The sequence below is a fragment of the Gallinula chloropus genome, assembly GCF_964237585.1.
Source record: "Gallinula chloropus genome assembly, chromosome: 10".
NCBI lineage: Eukaryota > Metazoa > Chordata > Aves > Gruiformes > Rallidae > Gallinula > Gallinula chloropus.
In genome coordinates this window covers 18,424,543-18,448,678 of record NC_140095.1, presented here as the reverse complement: position 1 = coordinate 18,448,678, position 24,136 = coordinate 18,424,543, and the positions used below count along the sequence as shown (strand labels likewise).

Sequence of the window (24,136 nt, the reverse complement as noted above, 5' to 3'; positions counted from 1 at the left end):
ATGTCTTGCTTCAGTGCGAGCAGGGGAGTGCCTGTGACATGTGGATACTCTTTATCTAGCTGCTAATGCACTCTTTATCTTCTCCGTTAGGTGAGAGCAATATGCCAAGGTTTCTAGGACTTAAGCAACCTTCAGAGCAGCCTCCTGAGCCGATGGCGCTATCCTCACACACAGCAGTTTATAGTCACCTCATCACGAGGTTTGGGGTCATTAGTGTGGCTTGGGTTTCTAATAATAACCCTTGGAACAACAATAATAACAGCAGCACAAGGCAGAAGAACTGCTGAGTGTTCACAGGAGGTCCTGAGCAAGTCGGAACAGGCAGCGGGAACGCAAGCTGCAGCCCTGAGTAACTACCACCAGCCTCTGCAACAAAAGGGCACTCGTTTCTCAGGCTTTCTCAAAGCAAAAGGGAGGAGACGTCTTGCTCTGTTTGTTCCCAGAAAACACTGAGACACGGCACCATTCCTGAGCAGGGCGAGTAGCACACGGGACAGCTTTCCCAGCCCTCTAATAACAGGGAAGTTGCTTCCACCTGAGCAGGTGCAATGGGAACCTGGCTGCAGAGGCAGCGTGTGCAGAACTGCCTTCTGCCAGGGAAAAGGGCCTGTGGGCAGGTGCTGGCACACTCAGCACACAGCAGGATTCAACCACCTTGTTTTCTGCAGTTGGGCCAGGACCACAGCCCTCACCATCCCAGCAAGAGTTTCCCAACTAATAAGAGCAGCCTCCTTCCACTCAAATCTTATCCTGCAGCTGCCAGGCTGTCCCTAGATCTTATCCCACCCCTGCCAGGGCGGCTGCCAGGCTGTCCCCAGAAAGAGGAACCTAGTCAGGTCACACCACGTCACTCAGCTGGACACTTGCTGGAGCTCAGAGGAGGCTGAAGGGAGCTGACACCGCTGCTCCAAGGGGCAGAGATAGAAACCCCACGAGGAGGACACAGGGGGTTGTGTGGCTCCTTCCCATTCAGATTGCTGATGGGAAGCTGGAAGCATCATTGATGCAGCTCCTTCCCACTGATCGCTGCCCTGTCCCTCTGGGACTGGGGTCTCAGGAGGCATTGCCTCATCTGCTGGTCACGGCGCAGAGCTGAGGTTCAGAAGATGTTCTGACAGAGGTTGCCTGTTTTCTTGGGCAGCTGTTGTCAAATCTCTTTAATCCTTCCATGCAGGAAGGAGGAAGGGAAGGAAAGGAAAACAAGGGCGGGGGTTGGCATGGTTGCTGTTTAAAACTGGCCTGCAAATGCTCAGTAGTGTCTCAAGCAGGCAAAGGGCTATCTAGCATCACATTGCCCCAGACAGCCCCCACATAATCCTGTACTGGTCCTGTTTCAGTGTTGTGCTCTGGATTAAGGCTTGATCAGGCTAAATTTTGGGTTGGTTTTTTTTTTCACAGTTGCAATATCAGGAAGAGCAGAGATTTCCCAAGCAGCTTGGAGCCAAAATGCATCGATCCTGACCTGAAGAAAGGTGTTTTTATTCTTCTATGTTCGCTCAAGCGATGAATCTTCTCCTGTTGCCAAGAAGCAGTCTGGCTAGCAATGACCATGGTAATGATTTTTTTTAAAATGTGAACATCTGTCTGTGCTGGGAACCAAGCTGAGGTTCACCAGCTCTTTTCACGCCAAGACCACCAAGCAGCTGTCAGGCAGCACTAACTCTCAGCATTTGTTATTGGACTGGAACCAAAAGCCTTCAGCAAAGAAAGCTTCAGCTCCCATAAACTCTCACACCTCAGCTCCAGGGACACAGCATCTGCACCATGAGTCAGCTGGCCAGCCAGCACAGCTTTGGGGTGCAGCCCACAGCCTCCCCAGCAAAGAAGTCAGGAAGAAGACACTGTCCTGCAGCCCCATCACATCCCCTCAGCAACAGGACAGTGAATTACTTCAGTGAGTAACAAAACAGGCTCTTGCATTCCTCTCCCTGTAAGCCCTTGCTCTGGAAGAATCACTCAGTACTCCGAACAGAGAGAGATGGGAGCAGCCCTGGCACAAGCAGAGCACCAGAGCTGTTGCCCAGGGCACTGGGCTCAGCCCAGTCCCTGCAGCTGCACACAGTGTGGGTGTGTGGGCCATCCTCAGATGCCTGTGCACTGGGCAGGTGGTCATAGAGAAGCCCTCGAGATTCCCCGTGCCCTCACACTGTGGAGAGATGCTTGCAGAGCAGCTGGGAAAGGTGCAGGCACGTGGGTGCAGAAGACACCCAGGCTTGAGCAGCGTGTAGCAGCCAGGACCAGGCCCCTGCTGACACAGGGATATTCCTCGTTCTGTCACAGTGCAATCCTGGAAAAAGCAGGATCACAGTAATACTAAGGGTAATAATGCAGTGAGAATTGCAGTGACAGCTGCTTTTGTAGCAGCTTTATCAGCAGATCTCAAAGTGCTCCACAAACCATGGTCCCTGAACTGCAGAGAGCCCCGACCCCAGGGAACAGCAAGAATGATGTTTTCATTGCAGTCACCATGGTACAAACCCCCACATCTCCCAGTACTCAGACTGGATTTGCATCCTGCAGCACAGGGCATTGGCATTTCTAAGTGCCCCTCACCTCACTAAAGATGCTGTTGAAGAGCAAAGAGTTTACATACAGTCTCTTTACATTTTTTGGCATACAACTCTGTTCAGGGCCACTTGCAAAACGACAGAACTTTGTTCTTTCCGTGAAGAACAGCTGAGTGATGTGACAGAGCAGCACAGCTGGTCCAAGCGATGCTCCCTCCAGCATCACTTGAACCCTGACCTCAGATGACTTCACCAGACAAGGTCCTTCCCTTGTTTTCCCAGCATTTTCTCCCTCTGTAGAAAGCAGACAGCAACAATACAGAGTTCCCCCCTCGGGATGCCGCTGTGAACTAAAGTGTTAAGAAAGGAAAGGGTAAAAACCCCTGAACACAGAGTTCTAAGAGCTCGGTAGCTCCATCACATCACTGCCGGCAGTGAGAACCCGGCACTGCCAGGATCACCCACTAGAGGGGAGCTTTTCCCTACAAACCGCCTCTCAGCTCCTGCGGCAGGGAAGACTTCAAGCCCAGGCTGAGAGGAGGGTTTGCAGGGACGGATTTGCACCGACCATGCTCCCGGCCAGCGCTTCTCGGTCGAGTGGAAGAATTTCTCTCTCCCGGTTTTAGCCTGTGTCCCTTGAGAATGGGCCGCTTGTGTCTGCTGGGGGGCACACGCACACCCACAGCCCTGCTGGTCCTTCAGGGTTCACCTCTGGAAGAAAACACTGGCGCTCTGGAGGCACAGAAAGGATGTCAAGACAGCCAGCAACAGCCAAAAGAGGATGACATCCTGCCAGTGAGCTAGTCCAGGGTCGTCCCCAGACAAAACTGAACGCTTTCATGTTGTTGTGGTGTTTTGCAAGATGTCAAAAAGTCCAGGAAAGATTCCAGGATGGGGCAGCTCTCTGGAGTACTGACAGACCCCACAGGAGGACGGGAGGGAGATGATATCACACAGACATCCCTTCTTCACCTTCCACTGCTGCTTTCTGCAAACCATCTTCCCAGGGGCAGGAGAAGGCAGGAAGGAAGGAGATGTCCTTTCTGAAGCCACAGCAGATTTTTCAGACGTCTCTGGCTGGTCACGCTTCAACACACACCTAAATGTCATCTGATAAGGGCATGGAAAACAGAAAAAACACCAAGATAACACAATCAGCAACAAAGAAGAAAAAAACCCACTCAAACCCGCCCAAAACACACGTGGCTGCATGCCACATGAAATGAAGTCACTGGCAGTTCCCCACCCCTAATCCTGGGGCTCTGCACCCCAGAGATCAGCCAAGCCCTCAGGGAGCCATTTGATCTCAGGACCCCTCCTAGCTCATGCCTCGAAGCCCAGCAGATGGCAGAAAGACATACGGTGCTGGTGAGGAACAGGCTATTAATTAATTACAGACACGGTTATTACTCGTGGAGTGGTACCCAATACTTCCCAATCACAGCTTCAGGTTTCAGTGGGCTGAGCACAACGGGCTATTTCCATGGCACTTTTCACCCTAGAGATATTTCAAGGCTGGACATGCCCATTTCTGGCCTGGTGCACACACACTGTGGAATAAATTGCTTTTTGTGTTCAGTGGACACAGACAAGTGTACACACACTGCCCTGAGGACTCATGTGCACTCTCTGCAGCCTGCCCATGGTGAGAGTCACTCCCTGGACCCATTCGTCCTGTTCCCTCACCCACAGCAAACCTCTCTTTGGCAGCTCCCAGGTGCCCACAGCCTGCTCAGATAAACACTGTTCTGGCTCACGATATCCAGGGATTGCAGATGAGTGTCCCAGCTCCTTAATTTCATCCTGGAAAAAGATTTCTATGTAGGAAAGAAGATACTTTTAGAGAACACGATGAGCAAGGCAGACTTATTTAAACTCCTGGCAGTTATTTATTTATTCATTTTGCCTGAGCTATTTTAGAGGCTGTCATATGAGAAGCAAACTAAAAAAAAAACCCCTTCTCAGCTAATGTGACAGCAGAGCTGGACAAGATGAATCTCTGAAGGTGGGATGGTATCTTCTGTGGGTGTGCTGGCTTACGCCCACCTCTCTGGGGTGAACAGCAGTTTGACAGTGACAGCAGCACTGTACAACAGTCTAAGGCAGAGGATGAAAAACCACAAGTCAAATCACAGTTATTAGGGTTCTCACGTAGCTTTCCACCTCTCACATAGCTTTCTACCAGACTGTAAATCAGGGTATGACATTTTCTCATCACACCTTGAAGACACATTGTTTGTTACCTGCTGATACATCTCTTAATGCCATGTAATAGTGGGGTAGTGTTTCATGTTTCAGAGCAACCCTGAGAAGTGTCAGCAACAGCTTGACATGGGGCTGAAAATCCAGATGTGTAAGGTGTCTGACAGCAACTTCTGCTTTGGCTTAGCATGAGTCATGCCATCACTCCCCTAAGTCACAGGATTTACTGGCCTCTCCTTTCAAAGGGAAAGAAATGGTGGAAAACCTGCTGGGGAATATTTCAAGCATTTCAATGCCAGTGCCCAGGATCAGGCAGAGGTACTTCAGAGACCTGAGCCCCATTTCTTTCTCCCTCTCTCTCCTTCTTTGACTTTCTGGATGATTTTTAACAAGTTACTTCATGGCTTAGTCACCTCTTTCTTGTGTGTAAAGACGATGGAGACTCACCTTGATAAAGCACGTAGGGACCTATAGCTGGCGTGACTATTGCCTGAATAAGAGCTTGAGATCACTGGAACCTGTCACAGCTCTGTGGTGGTCACTGTGCTGATGCAGTGTCTGACAGAGCATCTGTTTACCAACAAACCCAGTAGATCCATGGCTGCTTGGCAGTGCCCTGACAGGGGAGGCAGAAGTTTCCTCCCCAAGTTGCAGAATTTTGGTTGAAGAGAGGCACATGGAGTGTGTGTGTGGGGGGGTTGCCTGTTAATGTCCCGTCATGGCTCTGGAGGTGTGGGTTAGTGAGCCACAACCTGCTTTTCTCCTCCCTAGTTCTCTCCAAAGCCTGGATTTGCTTCTAGGTTTCCTCTGTAAAAGCTTTGAGTTGTCCAAGCAAACGCTCCCCCAGTGTGCTGGGAACACGCAGCTCAGAGAGAGCAGAGCTCTTTGGTGACACAAGTGACACAGCAACAGCACAGCTGGGACAAGCCTCAGCCAGGGCTGAGAGCACAGGCAGGGAGGGGCCTGGCTTTAACCAGCAACCGCCTGTGAAGTCCAGAGAAGAGACCAAGCAGTGAATAAAATTAGCACTGTGGGCTGCGCCCACCCTGCCCCAGAGCTCCTTCTGTGTGGGAAGGGGAAGCGCTGGAGGTAGCAGAACCAAGGTATGTAGGAGGAGACCAAGAAGGAAAGCTGATCTGCCCCACGCCTTTGCACAGCTTCAAAATAGGAGACCCAGCAGTCAGAGGGGCAGGCTATGAACAGCCTGACAACTGAGGGAGCAACCAAAGGACACGGCGTGTCCTGCAGCGCTCAGAAAACTTGAGAATCTGGCCACAATGGTCAAGAGAGCTGAACCACACAAGTGGATTTTTAAAAGACTGTTTTTTTTCTGCCTAACAACAGCATTTGAAGTTAGGCTAGCATTAAGCTCAGCCCCTGCTGTGGGGCAGCAGCCATTTCATCAGGACTCCCTCTGCCTGCCTCCCTGCCCAGCATCATTACAGCCAGCTGTGATGCTGGTTTCCATCTGAGCAGAGGACACGATCTAGTGTGAGGGCTGCCCTTTCTGACTGGACATCTGCACCCACTTGCTCACCCCCAGTTTTCCCTGTCACCCAGATTGCTGCTCAGGTTCCTCTCAGATGATCATTGTACAGAGGATGACCAGCTTCCCTGTGCCAAGTCTGTGCAGAGCCAGGGACTCCTGCACCACTGATCCCAGTTTCTGTGCAGTGGAAGGAGCACTGGTATGTCTGGGGTGGCAGGGACCAGCATGAGGCATGAGGGCAAAGTGTCCTCAGGAAGCTCAATCCCCAGGAAGGCTGTGGGGTTGGCAATTGGAAGGGAGGTCATCCAGGGCACAAGGACTTGCCTCTCTTAGATGTAGGTCTGGAGCCCCTCTTCTGAGCTCCATTAGTTCAGGATGGTCAGACATGAAGGACTGGTTGGGCCCACTATGGAGACAGTTGGCAGACGTGACACAGACTTGGGTTCACATTTTCCTGGAGCTTCCTGCAACTTTGTCCCCCTCTCCTGAAGTGGGTCCCAGGACTCGGACACCCATTGGACTAGAGATCCAAGCAGGACCTTCTCCTGGGGCTGTAACTAACACCTTTGCTACTCCCCTGATGGGTTGAGTGGGACAGCAGATGCCTTGAACATGCAGCAGCCCTGTGAGCAGAAGTGATAAGCTGTGCCTGGACAGCCATAAAAGGGATGGGCAGTGCAGGAGGTAGAGCAGGAGCAGAACAGGCAGCACTGAGGCTCCTGCCCGCTGCCTGCCCTGCCTGCACAGCCGGTTCTAGGAGACAGCACTGCCAGGGAGGTTCCCTGGCTGCCAGGCCCCAAGCAGCACTGCCTAAAACGCTCCCTGCTGAAAGGGGTGGGAGTTTTCAGAGCATCCATAATTGTTCCTCCACCAGCCCACATCCATTTCCTGGAAGCTTTGCCTTTTTCTGCACTGTGAAGCCCAGGCAAGCCTGAAAAACCAGAAAGGTTTTGTTTATGTTGATTTTTTTGGGTTGGTTCCCCCCCCTCCCCCTTTGCACAGGTGCCAGCACTGCTGTGCCGTTGCTATGTTGTGCAGTGGTTAAGCACAGCATGGTTCTCATTTCAGGCACTGACGTGAACCCCGTGAATCTGGAACGAGTTAAACTGGCCTTGCAGGGCTGCTGGGAGAGCATAGCGGCTGCCCCTGCCCCACAGCCCCCTCCTCACACCCCAGCAGAGAAGCTGGGAGAGAACAGAGTCAGCTCCACACTGCAAAAAGCATCAAACTTTTCAGGGAAGGCTGGCCCAAAAGAACTGGAGCTTGGCTCAAAACCTTCCTGAAGACAGTAACTTCTCAGATGCTTGGAGCTGGGGTTGGGACAAAGACAGTGAAAACACTGTGGGTCAAGAGGGTTCCCAGGGGGAATGCTGCTCCCAGGGTGGGTACCTGGGTCTGACACCCCTTGGACATGTCACCCAAAGCTTCCAGGACTGTGTGTGCTGCTTCACAAGGCAGGCACAAGAGACCAGCCCCTGTGCCAGCTGGGACTGATGCAAAGGAGGGTGTTGTGCTGTCCCAAACAGACCCTCATCACCCCACTTCCACCTCCGGGGCTCAGCCCATTGTGGGGCACACGGGGCTGGGGCACATTTCAGCTTGGATCTCCTCCCGCCAGCTCCCTCTGCGTCAGGAGAAGCGTGGGGCTGCTGCTGGGATTGCACAACACTCGCCTGCGCTGTGTTTGAGGCTGGTTTTCGCCAGCGTTACCAGGGTACAGGAGTGACTAATTCTCTCCGAACTTTCAGTTTCAGCCTCAAGCGCCACATTTCAGAGGGGCCTGGTGTCTGCTGTGTGTGTAAAAAAACCCTGAGACAGCTCAGAGCTGCAGCAATCTAGGGCAGAAATGTCCATATACAGAGATCACCCTCATCATCGTTGGCGCTGCACAGAGCCTGGCCCCGAACGGGGCAGGGATGAGCACACCCTCCCCTCCCTGTAACTTTCCTACAGCTGCTGAAGTACCACTGGCCAAAACGCCCTTCGTGTTCTTGTCAGGCAAATGAAGTAAGTGCTGCAGAAAGGAGACCGCTCACAAGCGGAAACATGAGCAAAGCGCAGCGAGCAGCAGAGCTTTCAAGTAACTTCTCCTCTAGAAGCGACCCCTGGACAATAGTCAGGCCTTAACAGCAAATAAAGAGCAGAAAGAGAGGTGAGGGGCACAAGGACACGGATGGTTTTACTTGCAGGGAACTGGAGTTCCAGCCCCAGCCCCGTGCGTCCCTCCTGCCTGCTTTCCAGGAGTCCTGGGTGAAGCCGCAGGCTCCGTCCTGCCAGGCAGCTGCAGCACACACTGGAAAAGTACAGCCCCTGCTAGAAGTCTCTGGACGAAGGCTTCGGGGAGGGAAGGGGGGGGGGGTGCTGCTTCCACCCTGCCGTGTGAAAAGAAATACGGATCTGGAAAGGTGCCATGGAAATGGGTTTCAATAATAGCCGCTGGAGACGGGCTCGTGTGCCGGAGGGGGCCGCGGCGGGGAGGGGGCCGTGGCGGCCCCACGCAGCTATGGGAGGAATGTCCCCTCAGGAACTCGCTGTTCCTTCCTGCGGCGCCAACGTCACTGCACAGAGCAGGAGCCAGGCAGGAAGGCTGGTACAGCCCTTCTGCTTCCAGCCTCCTCCAGCACAGATCCTGTGTGCTCAGCCCCACACAAACAGCCCCTCTCTCAGGGGCTGGAGGAGAGGAGGGAAACGTGTGGGGCTGCGTGGCTGGCTGCTCCCCGTGGCTGATACTGAGCTAGAGCAGGGGTGGAGGATATACACTTCCCCCAGGGGCCAGTCCTCTCACAAAGACCCCAAGGGTTACATGGGGGGGGGTTACAGCACTGTGCCTACTCGAAGGGTGGGCACAGTTGTTGGTGAGCAGCTGTTCCACCCTCATGCAAGAGGAGAAATCCAGCACACTGCTTCCTCTCCCACCCGCTGCATCCTCAAAGAGGAGCTGGTGGCCACTGGTCCACCATGGCTACTTCTGCTAAGCACTCAGCAGGAGGAGACTGGTCCCTGCCAAAGTGCACCCAGCTCAGGGGTCACCACAGCCCTGTGCACACACATTACCCACGTGCGGGGACAGCCCTGGGAGGAACGTGCCAGCAACACTCCCGTGCAGGCAGTGACACCAGAACGGATATTGCACCCACTCAGCTGGAGTGCTGACCCTGCAGCACCCATGTATGCCTGGCTTCCCGCACGGACTCTGCACCCCTGGTTGCACAAGCTTCTCCCGCAGAGCTGTTGGCACACCAGCCAGCAAGCTCCAGCACCTTGCCTGAACCTTGCAGCACGAGGGAACAGCAGTTCACACAGCTCAGGAAGAGGATAAACTTCACAGCAGCCACCAGGCAACAGGGCAAACAGCACAGTGCATCTGCAAACATGGCCCAGCAGCTTCAGCCATGCCAAGTGGCTGCTCAGCTGGCCACTGTGCTTCCACAGGCAGCCTCCTCCTTGCAAAGCCATTTCTCATTTCTTTAGCTGCCTTTCAGAGACCCATTACTGGCTTGAAGGGGGGGAGGATGGTGGGAAAACATAGATCCTTGTCCAGATCCAGGACTGGTAATTTGGTGGAAAGCAACGTTGCAAGGGGAGTAGCCTGGAGCAACTGGTCCTGCTTATGTCACAGTGGGAAGGGCAAAACAGGGGAGAACCAGCCCCTCTTCTCTAGGGGTTAGGCTGTCCCTCAGAAGGGAAACTGCCTCATGCAGTAGAAGGGGGAAATGGAGCAACAAGGCAGCCAAAGACACAACAGTGGGTAAGAGGGCTGGACAAGCTCTGTGACAAACTTCAGAATCCCCAGCGCCAAGAGGTAACAGGATCCTCAAATCAGCAACATATGGCACATAGCTCTGCAGTTTCACCTGCACACAACTGCACTGTCCCCCTGCTTTCTGTGCCTGCCATTTGCATAAGGAACAAACAAGGGCTTGAAGGCTGGAAGTTCTGTGGGACCACTTGCAGCACCTGGCCATGGAAAAGAAATGCCCCAGCTAATTGCAAAAGAGGGTAAAATAGCAGTGCACAGCTCAGCCAGCACCACACTGCTGTGAATGGAGACCTCTCAGAAACAGTCCTTAGAAAGGGAGACCTCTCTCCCTGAAAGACCCCATCATGACCTGAATGCTCAATGCTAAGCAAGGACACAAGTTCCCCATCTTTCACCTTGTTGTGACCCTTTCTGTCCTGATTTAGATAAGCTGTCATCCTCCTTAGAAATCTAAGATGTAGGTTTTTCTCCTTGCACAGTGGGGATGACATTTCTTTAAAACATGGGCAAAGCCTGGCTTTCTCCTGTCACTCAGTGTTACCTCTCCAACTTTGTCTGATCAGGGTGAAAGAAGCTCTGTACTTCACACTTGGTCTCTCAGTGACATCCCAGCCTGCTGTCAGCCCCATTATGCTTCATTTTCCTTGTCTTTATTACAAATATATTTTATTCTTTCATACTTTGTTCATGCTCCTTCCCCCCCCCCCCCACACATACACACACACACAATTTTTTGTCCTTTTCCCCTATCATGGAGCTCTGCCTGATAATCTCCAGGTTTAGGTCACTCATAGCATCTATTTCCTTCTTCAAACTGTGGAGCATTTATGGCATCCAGGAACTATTTCCCTCATTGCAGATTGGGTCTCTCCTGTATTTGCTCTAGCTTCTTCACTGTATGGTTTGATAGCCTCCAGCATCTGCCTTTTCACCATCTTGCTTCACAAACCTTTGTTCACTCACCCAGGACTCCTTTTCTGCTGCCAGTATCCACAGCTCTCTCCACTCAGGACCTTACCTCACTGCACAAGAGAGAACAGTGACAAAAATGAAGCAAGTTTCCTTCCCCTTCAGTTTCCCTCTGCTTCTTCTCCAGTAACTCCCTGACTCCTCTCTTGCCACAAACAGAGAAGTCACTGGCCCCCTTGCCTTCTCCACTTCCCCAGTGACCTCACATGCTTCCACATCAACCTTGCTCCCATCCTCATCCCCCCTCTTCTGCCTTCTCATTTCTATCCAGCTCCTGGTTCTTCCCCTCCACAAGGCAAACGTGCTCCTCATCCTTCACCCTAGAAACCACCATCCCTGACTCCACTCATCATCCCACACCAGTTGTGACCTCCATCTGGGGTTCTCCTGCCCCTGATCCACCCCAGGCTGTTCCCCATCCTGTTTCCCCCCTTGTGCTCAGCCGGACCTGCTCTTGCAGAGGCCAATTCCAATTTCAGCTCAGGAGTCACATCCCAATGCTGGTCAGGCACAGCCACCTGCACTTTCCTGCAAACCCATCTTCCCAGTTCCTCTGAGGAGAAAGAACAACTCCTCTGAGCACATTTGGCAAAATACATATTGACTTTAAGGCAACGGTGAGATCTCATGGCCATCACACCCTAAAAATGCTCAGCATACTCCACCAGAAAAAGCCTGATGAACATGTGCTCTCACCAGTGAGCTGCTTCTGTCACCAGTTGGTGAACAGCCTAATTAAATATAATATCAAAGCAAAACACAGTCTTCAAGGTGGCTTGGTGAAAGTAACACAGGTCCATGTTGAAAATCAATGATCTCTGACAATGTCATCTGCTCTTCCCAGAGCAGATGTCAAATCTCCATGATTTGCAATCATTCCTCAGGACAGCATCCTTCTAAAGCACATGGTTGATAAAAAGCTTAAGTTTGGCTTACGTTGTGCAGGACTTCAGCTGCATAATCAAAGTAGCCTGTTGCAGCCTTTGGAATCAGTTTGTACCTTTACATCTGCCACACTTGGTAACCAGAGAAAGAGGATGAGAAACATCACCTCCAGCCCAGCCTGCTGGATCTGATTGTCTCTGCCTGAAAACAGACATAGTTTTCATTCCTGAATGCCACTGCTCACTCCTTTCTTCTGTGTTTTGGTAGTAGGGGGAAGTATTTTGTGTCCTATCCCTGGGGGGCAAATTTTTTTTTCACAGAGATAGTATTAAATCAGCCCTGATTAGAAAGCAGAAAGGGGAAAAAAATTATCTAGCCTCAAAGCCCCTAAATATTGCTCCAGAAGGACATCTCAGAGGAAAGCTGGCAGTCTTGTGCTAGGTTTTGGAACTATCACATATTTCCACTTACTATCTGTCCACAGGGGAGCGGAGGTAGCAAAGCAGATGATTTCAGAGAAAAGGATTTTGATCAGCACCACAATTATTGTCACAGTCACAGTAATATTTTGTTCCACTGGCAGCTGAGGAGCTCCTTAGAAGGTAGCTGAAAGATTAAGAATGGCAAATCACAGAATGGTAGGGGTTGGAAGTGACCTCAAGCAATTGAGTCCAATCCCCCAAAATTCTTCTTAAGCTTTAAAGGAAACTCTTTATATCCTTTTCTATACTCTCAGTAGCCTTTGTGTCCTCACCAGCCTGTGTGTAAGAAGATGAAACACTTCAGACCTCTAGCTTCAGATGCAGGTATGAAGGTTACACTGGCAAACTCCACAGCCATGGGGATCCAGCCCATGGCCCTGCACATCACTTTCTACCTGCAAAATCGGTTCTGACAGCAAGCAGCCTGGCAGGGCATGCAGTAAACAAACACCTTCTTTTGGTTAACTCTTTTTAGGAATTCCTTTAAGCCCCAGTGAACAAAGGGTGCTCTGCTGCCCTCAAGATCTAGTCAGTCTAGAGGGAGAGGCAGGTCCAAAATCGGTGAAAGCAACCAGCAAGGTTACAGCTCTGCATTTAGCATCCTTGTTCATCCCTTCCAGCCTCGTCAGATGTTTTGGAATCTCAAACTCCCCCCAGCAGCCTATTTCAAACAAATGCAAAGCCCCCAGTGTCCTCAACAAACCCCAGCTGTAAACCAAACCCAGGCCTTTGATTCCTGATCCACAGGCAAACCATTGGCAAAGACAGTGGCTGTGAGCACAGACCTCTCCTCCAAGCAAGACCTTCGTGGCCACCAGCTCTCTCCACCTTTTTTCTTTGTGGTGCCCAGCTGTTTCTTTCTCTCACTGCCTCTGAACCCAAACCCATATGTTTCATATGAAAAAAAAAAAAATCTCTCCGCATCCCACACCCAGGAAGATCATTTTGCACCAGAAATAGAACACACTAAACTTGGGATGCAGCCCAGGCAGCTTAAAATAGCTCAGCGCATAGCTCGTGGTGCCACGTATGGCTCTGCCAGCTGCCTGGACAGACAGACAGGGTGCCAGTGGGCAGGCCCTCCCTGCACAAGGCCATAAATGACCACAGTGTTTTCCAGAAAACCAATTGGTGCCTGGCAGGGAGAGCAGGGTGGGCAGCAGCATGCTATGCCCCAGCTTAGCGTTGTCCACCTCCCTTCTGCCCTCCCTGGGCCCTCAGGCCACCCCGGACACTCTCGCCTTGCTGTCCACATTCCTGTCACTCATGGGAGGCATTAGCAAGATAAAAGTACGAGGAACCCAAATGTAGCACCCTGACATCAGCCACCCCTGGAGCCTGGAAGGGAAGCTGTAAACAGAGAGAGAAAAGGCAGTTATAAACGGCCATCTCCATTGGCACCTGTGGGCAAGCATCTAGAGAGTAAAGAGGAACAAAGGAAGGTGCTGAAATTTGGGGGATGCTCAGTGCTGAGATGTTTGCTGCCTCTGGGAGGGAGGAAACTCCAAGGGAGTGGGAAGAGCAAAAGACAAAGGTCAAAAGGATTTTTTCACTCCTTGCTTTGTTCCTTTCTGTTGCTCCCTTCTGAGTAGGAAAGGGTGGGAACTGTTGTTCGATGCTGTGCAGTCTGCTGTTCAGCTGGCTCCTCTCATTGCTCCTGTGGCAGCCAGAATCCTTCAGCTGAAAGTGTCCCAGTGACGCAACACTGATTCCAGCCAAGCTACAGCAGCCGATGGGGTTTCAACATTTGACCAGCTTTGACCATCCCACCCCATCTGTGCTAATCTCAGCAGATGCTGCTATTCACATTAATGCATCTTGAAAAGCCCTGAGCAGTTGGATTCCTCATGTTTAGGACAACAAGACCTACAAGATGCTTCCAGAAGTCATCTCCTACCTGAGATACCAGGTGTGATACCACTAGACACAGTGGAGAGAGAGGTGGCCATCGCACAGATGCAGTTATAGGATTCTACCAGGCTGCAGAAGACCCAGGCTGGCTGGCACCTGGACCATCAGCCAAGAGCCTTCTCCCAGCCTAGCAACACAGGGGAAATGCCACCCACGTGTGCCCAGACACAGACCGAGTTCACAACTGATGCTATCACAGCCAACACACATGCAGGACTGCTGACTCTTTGTTTTAATAAAGACCAAGAAAAACATCCTGCCATGTAACATTTAAACCAGCACTTACGCGATTCAAGAAGAAAGACCCACCAGATGTGGTTACGTAGCTTATGCCACTTGTTTATATTGACAGTGTGCGCACGGGCTAATGGGAACGAGCACTGGGCACTTCAAAACACTGAAAAGCAGAAAGTTCGTATTTTCTGCTACATATTTGACATGCAAGAGGGATTCTACTTGTGTATGGAACTGGGAAGGGTCATAGATGTCATTTCTAAAAACCTTATCGGGCAAAAGTCCCTGAAATACACGTCTGCAATCACCAAGCCTTCACTGCAGGACGCAATAAAGGAATGAAGTTAGAGTTGATCTGTGAGTATCAGGGAAGACTATTAGAGTTAACCAACATCTGCAGTTTATATCCTCCATAAATTAGAAAAACCTGCCAGCAAAACCACATAGCAGCTCTGACCCAACTGCCAATTAACAAAACCTTAACAAGATTTGAAAGAAGAACAAGGTAATGACATGGAAACAAGTTTATCCTAGATCATATTTCTACAAGAATTTAGGGAAGACTCTGAAAAGACACCATCTTTGAGGTGAAAAAGCCATTTTTAGCTCTCTCCACCACAATCTCTAGGGAACAGAACCCCAAAACCTTTCAAATAAAGTTCAATCGTATCAGAAACTGGAGGACTAGAGAAATCACGCTGCATTTATTATTTGTAGTGTAGGTGGGAACTGCATTTGGTTCTGAGACAAAGACATAGTTATAAAATAATATTATGTAGTGAGACCCTGCTAATTTGTAGCCAACTGGTTACGGAGTTGGAAGGTGACTACATCAGATTAGACGTAGTCAGTATACTCTGCGGGTTTATTTTTAAACACAGCCTATAGCTGGGAACCAAAAGCTATTGAAATGAGAGGGATTGGTGTCATACATAACCTTTTTATGAGAAGTGAAGCATTTTCTGTGGCACTCACGATAGCCCCTACACAGTCTACACAATATGAATTTTGGAACTAATTGGCTGATGAAATTACTGTTCCCGCAGCCTTGACTCACCCAGCCTGAATGCCAAACAGGACCTAGGTAAGCTGCAATGGGTATACCAATGCCTGCTGTTGTTAACTGCGCTCCATCCCGTTCCCATACACTATGTTCACAAGCATCTTGTCTTCTCACTCTCCCTGCTAAACACCTGTGACCCCCAGACACCCACTTGGCAGCACATCGCTGCTGAACGCCCTCCTGGAGGGCACATCCATCCACTGCCACCCCCCTGGCGACTGGAAGCTGCCCACGGGCCGCGCCGGGTGTCTCACCTCACCCGCTCCCCGCCAGTGACACTGGGGAGGGGAAGCCCAGACCGAGTCATTTCTGCATCGAGCAGGAAACGCACGCAAATGCAAGTGCTTGAGAGCACCACTTAGGAAACCCCCAGCCCAGCAGCCTCCTGGGGACCTCAGCCAGCCCTCAGCCATGCCACAGGTGCTGGGTGAGGCTCAGCACCACAGGCACACACAGCCTGGCATGGCAGGAGGGTACATGACCACACGCAGCAGCTGGAAAACCCTGGAAATGGAAATTCCCAAAGGAAGAAAAAAAACCAACAAGCCCACATCTGGAGAACATGCTGTGCCTACACCATGTAAGGACAAAGCACAAACCTGCCTTTTCCCCTGGTTCTGGCCACTAGTGTTATGATGATGGAGCCAACTCACTCTGTGCCAGCCTAACAGCATCAGGTCCATATAGGACCTTGGCACTGCTCTCCAGACAGGCACAGGTTTGTACAATTGCACTTCCAAAATGGGAAATAGTTCCAAAAACCAGGAATTCTTTACTCACCACAGCAGCAGAGCAATTCAGCTGTTTCCTCTCAAGTACCAGGATTGATCCCCTGGAGTTTTCCCCTCCACCTGAGCAAAAACAGGCACAAAGGACATGAGCCAGGTCCCCAGCAGGGCTGACTAACCAGCCTGAAGTCCTCACAGCAATACCAATTAAATTAGCAACACACCAACAGCCCCTACTGCTCTCCAATCTCTCCTTGGAGGACTTCTTTCCCTCCTTTAATACCTCTATCCCACTTAACCTTTTAGGGCCCTGATGGGTGCTACCAGGATCCACCTGGCTGGGTGCCTTAGCCATGTCCCTCAGCAAGGCTGCCAGCTCCCCACCAGCCATGGCTACTGCCTCCACACCATAGTAAATAGCATGTAGTGGGAAGGCCACACAGAGTATAAACCACAGAGCTAATTTGTTCTTTCAGCATATATGGGTTTGAGCCCGGGTTTTAGCTGTTTTCCCAGTCTCCCTACAGACCTGGATTGGAGCAGATTTGGGGAGTCTCATCAGCTACACTGCTCGTTGGGTTCTGCCATGGACATCGTTGCTGGACAAGGGAAAGGGTAAGAAACAGGTTTTAGATGAGATTTGAGGTACAGTGACTTGTAACCGTGTTAGACAGTCACACACCATGACCTCTTCTTCCTCATTGAGCTGTGACTTGTCTGCAGAGCTGGGGAGTGGGCTCTCCAGGGCTGCACTTCAAGATTGTTTCCAAATGACTCTTAGTGCCCTTTCTGCTGCCCTGGAGACAGACAGAGAAAAAAACCCAGGTGGTAACCGGGCAAACTAGATTTGCCTGTCTATGATCTGGATGTAATGTTCTTTTTTCAACGTAATGTCATAACACATCCTTGCGGCCCTGCTAGTCTGATACCGGGGTGACTAATGCAGGATAGTCCCTAAGCTTCAGTACACCCAGCGCCTTTCCAAGTGCTGATTACAAAAGAAAGGCAAAAGCTTTGAGACAAGGGGATTACCCAAGATGCGTCTAATCTGGAGCTCTGTGTCTGCTCGTCATGTGACCGGTGGGTATGCTGTATCCCCTGGGTATTGCATCTTGCTGGGGATCTTACGCGCGGCTCATGTGCTGTGTCCCCATGTGGGGTGGCTACGTACACCCCTCAGCTGTGGGGACCCGTCCGCGGGTGCTGCCCGGAGCCTCACGTGCTGTGTTGTGTCACACACTGCAGCGACTTGCGCTTTCTCTACACGCTCTGGAGCCTTTCCATGGTGTTGGTGGTCCAGGTTCTGGCATTGTGGGGGCCCAGTGGGCTAGTCCTCATCTCCCCATCCGTGCTTTGCTCAGCACAGTGGCCGTTGTTTGCCTTCAGGGCGGGTGCAGAGCCTCTGGTTTGGGAGGAACAAAGCCTGGAGCCAGTTCCTGCAAACACAAAACATGCCTTTCTATCACTTGGTGACAAATTGGTTTGTCAGCAGCAGGAAGTGATGTTACTGCTGTCCTCACCAAGGGGAAACTCCTCGTGGTTTCCATGGGGATGTATGCAACTGTAGAGCTACAGGTTTATATAAGCTGAAAGCCCTACACATGCCCGCTGTGTGCCAGGTTTCTTGGGGTCTGGGATCATGTATGAGGGGCAGGGTCCTGGCTGAGCCCTGCTAGTGTGGGGGGACAGCCAGTTTGTGTGGGAACTGGGAGAAATGGGAATTAAGTGCTGTAAACCACAGTGAACCATGTGCCTTGATATCCCAAAAAACCAACAGTGAAGCAGGGAGAATAAATGAAGGGTAAGAAGAGAAAATGCCTCCCTAGTGCCTCCAGAGCGAGAGAAGTTCAGCTCAGCTGTGTTGCCAAGGCATCCTGGAGCTCCACCATGCTTGGGCTCTGCCCTTCATGCCTCCTTGCCCAGCTCATGCCTCCTCCTCTGCCCCCACCTCACCAGCCACCCCGCTCCTTCCCCCCCTGCTCCCAGCAAAGCCTCCAGCTGAGCCCATCCACCTCCCCAACAACTAGGACACTGAGGTGGTGTTTGCAGGTCAGGCTCTGACGTCTCTCACTTCTCACTGTTGTTCTTACCCCCTTATCCCCCCCTTGTTTGGACTGGGCGTGATGCTGTCACAGAGGCTTTGCGGGACGCTGGGCTCTAGGCATGAGGAGAGTGATTATGGAGGACAGCCGAAGGCTCACAGTAAGGCTTGGAAAAGGACATCGTATGTCCCCAGAGCTGGCAGTGCCCATGGGTGCCTTGCTGGGACCGAAGCCACGCTGTCACTGGCTGCCTTTTCCACCACGGGCTTTGTGCTGAAGCAGCTCTCTTGTGCGCCCGTCAGGTGCCTGCGCAGGTTATAAAAGCTGATCGGCTGCCAGGTAATGAGTTTTATTGTTCCAAGAAACACATAAACAAGCTCCCCTGGCTGATGGGGAGCGGATTTCTGTTTGAATTGTGATTAACAGGCAGGATTTTTTTTTTATCAGTAGCGCGGCCAGGGCTGCCAAGGTTGTATTTTTCCACTGAACAAGCTCTGCTTTGCTTTGAAGGTGAAAGTTTGTTCCACTGTTCACTGCAGGTGTAAAAAGGCTTCCATATTCAGAAACAGCCTTGCACACTTTGCAGGGAAAGCAGTGGTAGGTGCAGTCCCACGGAGCAGCAAAACCTGCAAAGGGACATTCCATGGACAAAGGGGGTTTCCAGGATTTGCAGGATGGGACAGGCTTTGGGGAGGAATATTCACTTTTGAGGTTCGTGCATGTTTTAGGGAAATACAGGGGTTTAACTTCGTTTCTTAGTGCCCAGGGATCTCTCCTCCTTTTAGCCGCTCCTTGGGTTTTTTTATCCCTTGGTGTCAGGTTGAAGCTTGGCGATGGTTAACGCGTAGCGCTGACGACAGAGCTGCGTCGGAGGGGCAGCTCACGTGGAAGAATTTCAGACGCAGCAGTGCATCATCCCATCCTTCAAGGGCACCTTCTCCCAAGAGAAGAGTCCTGGATTTTAGCACCATTAATACTCCCAGTAACTTGCAGGATTTCGGCAGGAGTTTGCAGTGCTTTGCTTGTCTCCAGTTACGTGACAAGAGCACAGCTGCCTTGTGCTTTAAAAGGCCCCTCATTGATAGGGTTAGGACCAGAACTGTTAAAGCCCCTTCATTTTACATAAAGAGGCATTACCTGCTCTACCTACCCAAGCAAAACCACTTTTGATGAGGCAAAAGTAAGATCTGACTCCTTGAGTATCAGAGATGAAAGGACTGGTGGCTCCCTTCTGGAATGGATATAGAACACCAATGCTCTAGTGCACCCCCACACCAAGGCCCCCACTACCAGAATTACCACCTCCCTAGGAAAGCAAGCTTCCAGCTGCATTTCTTCCACATTAGCTTCCCCAGTAACAACACATCATAACACTGCTGCTGCCATACACATCCTGTCCCCCCCCCAACCCCTACCAGAGACATCCAGTTCTGTCACATTAACCTGCACTGCTCACTGCCCATCACCCTCACCCTGCAGCTCCTGCCTGGGACAGACAGCTGTGCTTGCCTGTTAGAACTTCACTGCCTGGCTTTTCACAGCTTTGTTGCCTCAACTGAAGTGCCAGGTAAGAGCCACCCCAGAGAGACACTGCAGCAGGAGGTATTTTCTTACCAGGACCCAAATAAAGTGGCTGGGTGGTTACCTGATCACTTGTTATGCCCAGATTTATTTACAGAGATAGCCCAGCAAGCCAGACACTTCACTCCAGGGATCAGAGACAGCTTGAGTGGCAAAGAGGATTTGAGGAGATAGTGTAGAAAGAGAACACACCCTGGCACAACCCCCATTGTGAGATCTGTTACCAACAGGTTAATTTTTAGATTTAACCTTTGAAGCATTAAAAGTAAACAAGCAAGAAGGCTGCTGCTTCCTAGGAGAAGGAAGACCTGGATTAAGTTCACTGCAGGCCTGTGCCCAAGTCTCACCCAGTTCAAAGGGCTCCCATAACTGCAGCCAAATCTCCCTTACAGCTGAGAAGTCAACTTTGGCTCTTTACCACCACATATAGTCACAGAGGGACAAAGAAAAGCTCAGGTGGAGCAGCAGCAGTTTCTAGTTACTTCGTTTAAACCTGTTTTTCTCCAAAGTTCACTCAAGACCTGAGGTCTGAGTTGGAAACTCAGGTTTTTCCTACAGCTCTTCACCTGTGAGCTTCCACAGGAGTTCTGGGACTGTGAAACACAAGGCTTTAAAAAGAATGTCTCATCCAACCTCAATAGAAATACCATAATTTATTCTTTGTATAAAAAAGTTAATCATGTAACAAAACTATGTCTTCATAAGAAGAAATATATTATTTCACATCATAAATAAATCAGCAAACATACAACCCTTGGCAACTCAAAAAAGCACTTGCCTGGTGCTTTCACGTCAGTGCTTGGGAAACAAGAAAAGCTGACATATATACACAGGATTACAGTACCAAAAAAATACTGAGGTATTTGGTTTCTCTAGAAATGAAACTTTAGGTTTGTGAAGGCAAAAAAACAAATGCACTAATGTAAAAATAAATAAATTGGACTGTCATATAAAAGGGGACAGCATCAGTGTTGCTCAGAATGTCCAGGAATGGGAATACTGGTGAGCATGCTACTAAACATGGAGCAGGCTTAGAACAGACAGAAGACAAGGAGGAACAGCTCAGGAAGAGACAATGTCCTTTGATCTCTGCTTAGGCATCCAGATACTGGCTTGGAAAGTCAGTAACATGTAGTTGTCTGGCATTGGGTGAGCTCCTCTTCATTTATGACACTGTTCTGGGATCCATGGATGGTTCCCCACAAAACATGAATGACTGATGACACTGTCCCCATAGGTATTGCACTGTTGAGACAGTTAAGTCTGAGTTCTGACCATATTTTCACCCTCTTTTTAGCAGCTTGGAGAAGTGGTGATGGGGCTCTGAAGATAGCTTAAAGCACTGGATGAGGTGTGAACAGGGATGGACACTGGAAAGTTAAAGACCGTGGTGGTTGATGCTCCTCTGTCCAATACTGACATAGCAGGGCTTCCAGCTTCTGCTGAGCAGTTGGGGGCAAGGACCTGTGACTCAAACTGAAGCAGCTGCCCCATGAAGCTGAAGTTTGGGGAAATGATGCTTCTTCTCTGCTTCACAAACTCAAAGGCTTCATCCAGTTTGACTCTGTTGGTCCTCATGAGATAAGCAAGGCAGATGGTTGCCGATCGGGAGATGCCAGCCTGGCAGTGCACAAATACCCTTCCTCCATCATTTTTAACAGAGTCTGAAAGAATTAAAAATACACAGTTAGCAAACAAGTCCCACTGCTTCCAGAGGTGGGAAATCACTGGCTGCTGTTTTACATTTCTTTCATCCATCCCTTCCTCAGCTTAATGGGTGCACCCAGTGCTTCAGAGACAAAGAGAGCCTTTGTCCTGAGGGAACCAGCAGTCTAGCTGTATTCATTCTGGGCTCCGGTTATACAAATAGCTCCTTCAGGTCACTTTAGCAGCCTTGTGAGACTACTTTACTACTGATCTGCTTAAATTCAGTAGCTCTTCTCTGCAAGACCAGTGCCTCTTGATTCAGGGTTTCAAGCAGCTTTGTGAAGCTAAGCTTGTTCCTCTGACTAGAATAAAATCAATGGAGGTGTTTCCCCGAACACATCTCCCCTATGGAATGAGATTCTATGATCTCAAGTGCAGGTTTTACCAAGCAAAAAACAGTGTCCCAAAGTAATTTCCCCAGTCCATTACCCCAGGAAAACAACAGACTATAAAGAGGGCTCATTTACCTATGAAATCGATGGCTTCGTTAAACCAGGAACTGATATCTGCCTTGTGGTTGTCCTCCACGGGGATACTTTTGTACTGGTAGTGCCCTTCGAAGTGGTTGGGGCAGTTGGCCGAGACGTTGATTAACGCTGTGATCCCCAAAGCATCCAGCATGTCTTTTCTGGAGGCATGGTAAGCGCTGCCCAAGTAGAGGAACGGCAGGATTTCCACCGGCCCACCCTAGAACAGAAAGGACAGGCAACCGGTTAACTCGGCTCGGCAGCTCGCCCACAGCCCCCGAGTAAAGCGCCGGCCTCCCCCCGACTGAGCGGAGCGCCCGCTGGCTCCCAGGGCTCGCAGACACCCTCCCGACCGTCCCCGGCCCGTCCCCGCTCACCTGGTCATAGAGGGGGGTGCCGCAGGAGCTGCACCCCGAGTCGGCGCTGCCGGGCGCGCTGCTGGCGCTCAGGGGCAGGCTGAGGCCGGCGGGGGCCGCCGGCTTGGTGCAGAGCTCGGAGCAGGCGGACGAGAAAGCTTCGTAACCTCCTACAGAGGGAAGAGAGAGGCGCCGGGTCAGCACTGCGCGGCCGGGGACGAGCGAGCAGAGCCCCGCGGGCGGCGCGGCTGGGCCGGTTCCTCTCCGGCGGGGTCCGGCAGGGTGCCGGGGCCACTCACCCTTGAGGAAGCAGATGCGGGCGCCGCGGGCCTCTCTGCAGAGGGTGCCGAGGGCCAGCAGCAGCGTGCTGTCGCGCTTGGGCAGCTCCAGGTCGGCGCTGCGCTCGTCCAGCAGCACCACGGTGTGAAACAGCCCCTGGCGCAGCCGGGCGCGGAGCTCCTCGTTGGGGACGACGTGCTCCAGGGCCAGGGCGCCCTTGGCGCGGCGGCGGACGATGGTGCTGAGCCGGACGTTGCAGGAGCCGCGGATGTGCGCGGCGTTGAAGGAGAAGAAGGAGCGGCAGTCGAGGACGAGGCACTGCGCGGCGCGCTCCTGCAGCAGCCCCCGCAGCGCCTCGCACTCCAGCGCGCACACCCGCAGGTTCACCATGGCGGCTCCGGCCGAGGGGAGAGGAAAGAAGAAGGCGCGGGTCGGTGCGGGAGGTGCCGCTGTCCCAATGAAACGCAGCTCTACACGACCCGCTCCGGCCCCGCACGCCCGCGCCCGCCTTATATCGGGCCCCGTCCCTGGACCGGCGTTTTCTCAATGGGGCCGCGTCACGTGGGGGCCAGGCGAAGACGTCACCTGGCGGCGTGCCAGCACGGGCGCGCCCAGCCTCGCCGCATGACGTCATGTGCCGCGGGGCCGCCGGAGCGCGCCCGCGCGCCCGCGCAGAGAAGGAGATACGGGGCTACGTATGAGTACACACCTCTGCCACACACACACCCCCCTCTGCCATACACCCAAACACACACACCCCTGCCACACACACAAGGACACACACACCCCCCTCTGCCACACACACACCCCTGCCACACACCCCCCCCCTACTACTGACACACATACAAGGACACACACACCCCCCTCTGCCACACACACACACACACGTACATACAAACACACAGACACGGTCACAGACAGACACGTGCACACACAAGGATGTACCAACATACACATATGTATGTACACAAACATGTGAACACATGCAGGTGTCAGCACAAACACACTTGCCTGCAGATGTATATACACACCTACATGCACAAACACACACACAGAAGTTCGTCCCCACCTATTTATGTGCCCACAGATCTGTGTGCCCACATACATACATGCATGCACATCCATGCACATATAGACATGCATGCACAGACAGGTACACCTGTGCATATGCACCCCTGCACAGACGTGCACATGTCTACAACCACACAGACACCCCCATTCGAACACACACCTGCCCCTGTGCCCACCGCTCCCAGCACAGGTGCTGTGGGGCTGGGCCACCTCGCTGGCAACTGTCCCCCATCCCTACACTGCTGGTGCTGGGGCATCCTTGGTCCACCCCCCAAACCCCCCAGGAGTGACCGCTCCCCCCTTTCCCACAGAAACCAGTGCTGCTGGGGCAGGAAGCTGCTGGAGCAGCAGCGCGGGAGGATGTGAGGCCATGGGTGCAGGCATGCATATTCTAAAATACATG

The 24,136-nt window shown here is 51.8% G+C and overlaps 1 protein-coding gene across 2 annotated transcripts; it reads right to left on the bottom strand.

The window, feature by feature from the left end:
• Positions 1 to 20,487: 20,487 nt before the first annotated feature.
• Positions 20,488 to 23,135, bottom strand: DUSP1 (dual specificity phosphatase 1). Of its 2 annotated transcripts, XM_084268456.1 has the most exons (4): positions 22,683 to 23,135; positions 22,405 to 22,553; positions 22,028 to 22,247; positions 20,488 to 21,517 (listed from the first exon to the last, which is right to left on the bottom strand). In XM_084268456.1, exons 1-4 carry the CDS (start codon positions 23,050 to 23,052, stop codon positions 21,147 to 21,149), a joined length of 1,110 nt encoding a protein of 369 aa, XP_084124582.1. In that variant the 5' UTR covers positions 23,053 to 23,135; the 3' UTR covers positions 20,488 to 21,146. The 2 variants fall into 2 exon arrangements, with proteins under 2 accessions (XP_084124582.1, XP_084124581.1); XM_084268455.1 differs by having other exon boundaries at positions 22,405 to 23,135.
• Positions 23,136 to 24,136: the final 1,001 nt, after the last annotated feature.

Bases quoted from the DNA above. Each gene is read 5' to 3' on its own strand.
- DUSP1 (XM_084268455.1), bottom strand. From the start codon at position 23,052: ATGGTGAACCTGCGGGTGTGCGCGCTGGAGTGCGAGGCGCTGCGGGGG. The intron at 22,248-22,404 runs GTGAGCGGGGAC...TTTCTGTTCTAG, and splicing joins GCACCCCCCTCTATGACCAG to GGTGGGCCGGTGGAAATCCT. The intron at 21,518-22,027 runs GTAAATGAGCCC...TAATTCTTTCAG, and splicing joins CGAAGCCATCGATTTCATAG to ACTCTGTTAAAAATGATGGA.